The following is a 3,956-nucleotide window of genomic DNA, read 5'->3' as shown; positions in this document are numbered from 1 at the left end:
GGCTTGAAGACCGAAGGTTCCATTCTGGTCAAGGACATATAGCAGGGTTACAGGCTCAATCCCCAGTGGGGGCCATGCAAGAGGCTGCCCATCCATGATTATCTCTCATCATTGATATTTCTATCTCTCCCTCTCCCTTCCTCTCTGAAATCAAAATCAATAAAAATATATTTAAACTAGAGGCCCTGTGTACGACGCTAATGCACTGGAGGTGGGGGGAGAGGGGGTGGAGGGCGGGGGAGAGCATCCCTCAGCCTGACCTGTGTCTTTTTTTTAAATATATTTTATTGATTTTTTTACAGAGAGGAAGGGAGAAGGATAGAGAGTTAGAAACATCGACGAAAGAGAAACATCGACCAGCCACCTCTCGCACACCCACCACTGGGGATGTGCCCACAATCAAGGTACATGCCCTTGACCGGAACCTAACCCAGAACCCCTCAGTATGCAGGCTGACGCTCTATCCACTGAGCCAAACCAGTTATGGCCTGACCTGTGTCTTCATCACCGTCTAGGACCCCTCGGGGGATGCCCGCCTGCTGGCTTTGGCCCATTCTCTGCAGGGAACCGTTGTAAGCCGGCAGTCAGACAACCCTCAAAGGGTCCTTAATGCTGCTGTGGAGGCAGGAGAGGCTCTCTCCACTGCCACAGCTCTCGCCAGCTGTGAGCTCGGCTTCTGGCTGAGTGGCACTACCCCCGTGGGAGAGCACTGACCACCAGGGTGCAGCTCCAGTGTTGAGTGTCGTCCCTCTGGTGGTCAGTGCACATCATAGCAACCAGTCGTTTCCCTGTGCGGTCTATTTGCATATTAGGGTTTTATTATATAGGATAAAAATAAAATACTATATAATAAAATACTAATATGCTAATTTTGTTGGGTCATCCAGTTGGCAATTCAACCAATCAAAGTGTAATATGCTAATTATATGCTAAAGCTAAACTGCTCACTATGATGTGCACTGACCACCAGGGGCAGTCAGCCGGTTAACCAGTTCTTATGACATGCACTGACCACCAGGGGGAAGATGCTCTGACTGGTAGGTTAGCTTGCTGCTGGGGTCCAGCCAATCGGGACTGAGTGAGATAGGCCGGACATGCCCTGGAGCCCTCCTGCATCCCTCCCCAGCCACAATCATGCACCTGTGGGGTCCCTCGACCTAGCCTGTGCTCTCTCCCAATTCAGGCTGAGGCCTCCCCCCCCCCTCCCCGCCAGAGTGCATGAATTTCATGCACTGGACCTCTAGTCTCAAATATGTAAATATATAACTAACCACCCCCTTCCCAAAGGGCAGAGAGTAGGATTGGTTTAGGGCAGTGGTTCTCAACATTCCTAATGCCGCGAGCCTTTAATACAGTTCCTCATGTTGTGGTGTTCTCCAATTTCATAGTTACAAATTGAACATAATTAAAGCATAGTGATTAATCACAAAAACAATATGTGATTATATATGTGTTTTCTGATGGTCTTAGGTGACCCCTGTGAAAGGGTCGTTTGACCCCCAAAGGGGTCGAGACCCATAGGTTGAGAACTGCTGGTTTAGGGGGATGTTTCTTCAAACCTGTGCTATTTAAACAACTCTCGGACATGGAGAAAAAAGACAGATGGGCTGGTTTCAAGCAACCCTGCTCAGGACAAGGGGGGCTGTGCCCCAGTCCTGACTCAGCTGCCATTTAGGGGAGAGGGTGGCTACTCACCCAGTCAGGCCCACAGCACTCAGCCAAGCCATATTGATTCACCCTCAGGGTAGCTGCCTTCATCCCCTCAGCTAAACTGACCCATTTTCTCCCATCTCAGAGGAAGAATGCTCCTGTCTACCCCTCTAAGGGAACGTGGGGACACTGAGGCACAGGGAGGGGTGGTTCCCAGAGCAATCCTCACTTGGATGAAGTTAGGAATAAAGGAGCTAGGAGCTAAGGCAAAGGAGAGGCTGGGTGACTTCTGTCCTGGAGAAAACAGGACGCCAGGGGTGGGCGCCAGGGAGCAGGGGGGAGCCCTTGGCCATCCCTATGGATATGCTGAGGGCCCAGAAAGAGGAGTTCTTTGTTTGAGATCTAGGCTGGAGGGGAAGGTGTTTCTTTGTGGAGTGGGTGGTAGGTCTTGGGAGCCCTCAGGGCCTTTTGAGGTCAGATGCCTCCAAGATGCTGACCTGCTGGGCTCCGCTTGGACACGGGGCTCAACCAGGTTGCTCCAGGCCCCTCCGCGGCTGGCCTGGGCCATGGACTCAGAGACTTCTGGTCCCTGTGCAAAATGACACTGTCAGCGACACACTGAGGGAGCTGGGTCTCCAGTCTGGTGACTTGTCCAGGGGACTGAGTGGGCTCTTGATGGCTCCTTGGAAATAGTTGCTTTTCTTTTTTTCTTTTTGTTAATCCTCAACCGTGGATCTTTTTCCATTGATTTTTAGAGAGAGTGGAAGGGAGGGGAGGAAACAGAGAAACATGGGTGTCAGAGAATCACATTGATTGGTTGCCTCCGGCACACACCCGGACTGGGGCCGGGGAACCTGCAACCAGTTACATGGCCTTCACCAAAATCGAACCCGGGACATTTCAGTCCTCAGGCCGATGCTCTATCCACTGAGACACACCAGCGAGGAGATGGTTGCTCTGAATGCAGGTGACAGTGGGCTCAGCGCCCCAGGGAGGCGAGCGAGATATTGACCAAACAAAGACGCAGTAACCCGGACTCCAGGCAGATGGCGCCCAGAGAACCGCATGGAGACAGAAGGAACCACCCCGCAGCCCATGGGCCTCTTCCTCCCAAGGCGGGTCCCTGGGTCTCTTTGCTCCCCTTATAGGAGCCTCTTGGAGCGTCCCCTACCCAATTGCGCCAGAGGGGGGCACTGTTGCCTGTGAGTGAAACCAAGTTAAGTCCCCGAAGCGCGGATAAGTGGTGCCCGTCTCCCCACCCACAGCCATCACACAACCGGGATCATCTCAGCCTGCGGGCAACCTGAAGCGCAGTGTGGCCCCGCATCCCTCACCTCGGACCTTGTCCCAGGGCCCAACTTCTTAGGCAGATCTTCCCGCCACTGGGCGTCCTCCTGGCCTCCACGTAACAATGTAGCTGGGGCGGTGCCAGCGGCCTTATTTCCATACGAGGAGGCTCGGCCAATGAGCAGGGCGGGAGCTTGGGAACGCGCTGTTAACCAACCGCCCGCCCGCGCAGGTGCCAGAGTGATCGCGGCCCTGGAGGCGGACGCTGCGGAGCCCAGCGCTGGGGGATCGGCCCTGGCGCCCCTTCCCCCGGCGCTGCGCGTCCGCGAGTCCCGACCCAGCTTAACTCCGACGCAGTTCCCGGCGCCTCCGTCAGGGTTGTCTGTGGGGAGGCTGATGAAGCAGATACTCAAAGCCAGCCAGGTGGGGGCGCGGAGCGGGGCGCAGAAAAGTGGGGGGCTGAGACCCCGAAGCTCCGGAACCCCTGGGGCTCCAGATCTTCCCGCCTACGAGTGCGCGGAGGTGGAGTCAGGGTCTCGGGGTTGAGAACGTGGCGGATCGCAGGGTCTCAGCGCGGAGACGGGGGCGACCGGGGACCCCGCTCGTGCCTCTCCCCCCTTCCCACGCGCTGGGAGGAGGACGCAGGGAGTGCGGGGACCCTGCCTCGGGCCCGGGGATCCCCGCGCGTGAGCCTAGCGATGGACCCGCTAGACTTCGCCTCCTCGGGCCAAGATTCTCCTCCCCCTTAGTCTCTCCAGGTCACCCCGGCCTGGCCCCCAGGCGGGGTGGACACCTAGATGGGTGAGTCAATAGTGTTAGACACACCCCCACGCATGCGCAGAGGATAACAGACAACACCGCGGGCGCGTCCTGGAAACTTCCCGGAGGAGGAGGCGATGTCTTGGTCCTGGGAGAATGAAGTAGGAGGAGCAATTGGGGATTGGAGGCTGGGAGGAAAGGAGGAAGGGCGTTCTGTGCTGAGGAAGCAAGACAACTGGCCTGGAGGCGTGAGGTGTGTT

General features: G+C 56.2%; 1 protein-coding gene across 1 annotated transcript in view; it reads left to right on the top strand.

Annotated features, from left to right (window-relative positions):
* Positions 1-3,331: 3,331 nt before the first annotated feature.
* LOC102774409 (endophilin-A3) overlaps positions 3,332-3,956 on the top strand; it is a 45,200-nt gene continuing 44,575 nt past the window's right edge. The window contains exon 1 of the mRNA XM_015566126.1: positions 3,332-3,360. Within this exon, the coding sequence (XP_015421612.1) occupies positions 3,334-3,360 (27 nt within the window). The 5' untranslated portion in view covers positions 3,332-3,333. The remainder of the gene's footprint in view (positions 3,361-3,956) is intronic.

This window comes from Myotis davidii, unplaced genomic scaffold, assembly GCF_000327345.1.
Source record: "Myotis davidii unplaced genomic scaffold, ASM32734v1 scaffold1582, whole genome shotgun sequence".
Taxonomy (NCBI): domain Eukaryota; kingdom Metazoa; phylum Chordata; class Mammalia; order Chiroptera; family Vespertilionidae; genus Myotis; species Myotis davidii.
This window is presented reverse-complemented; position numbering and strand designations above follow the sequence as displayed.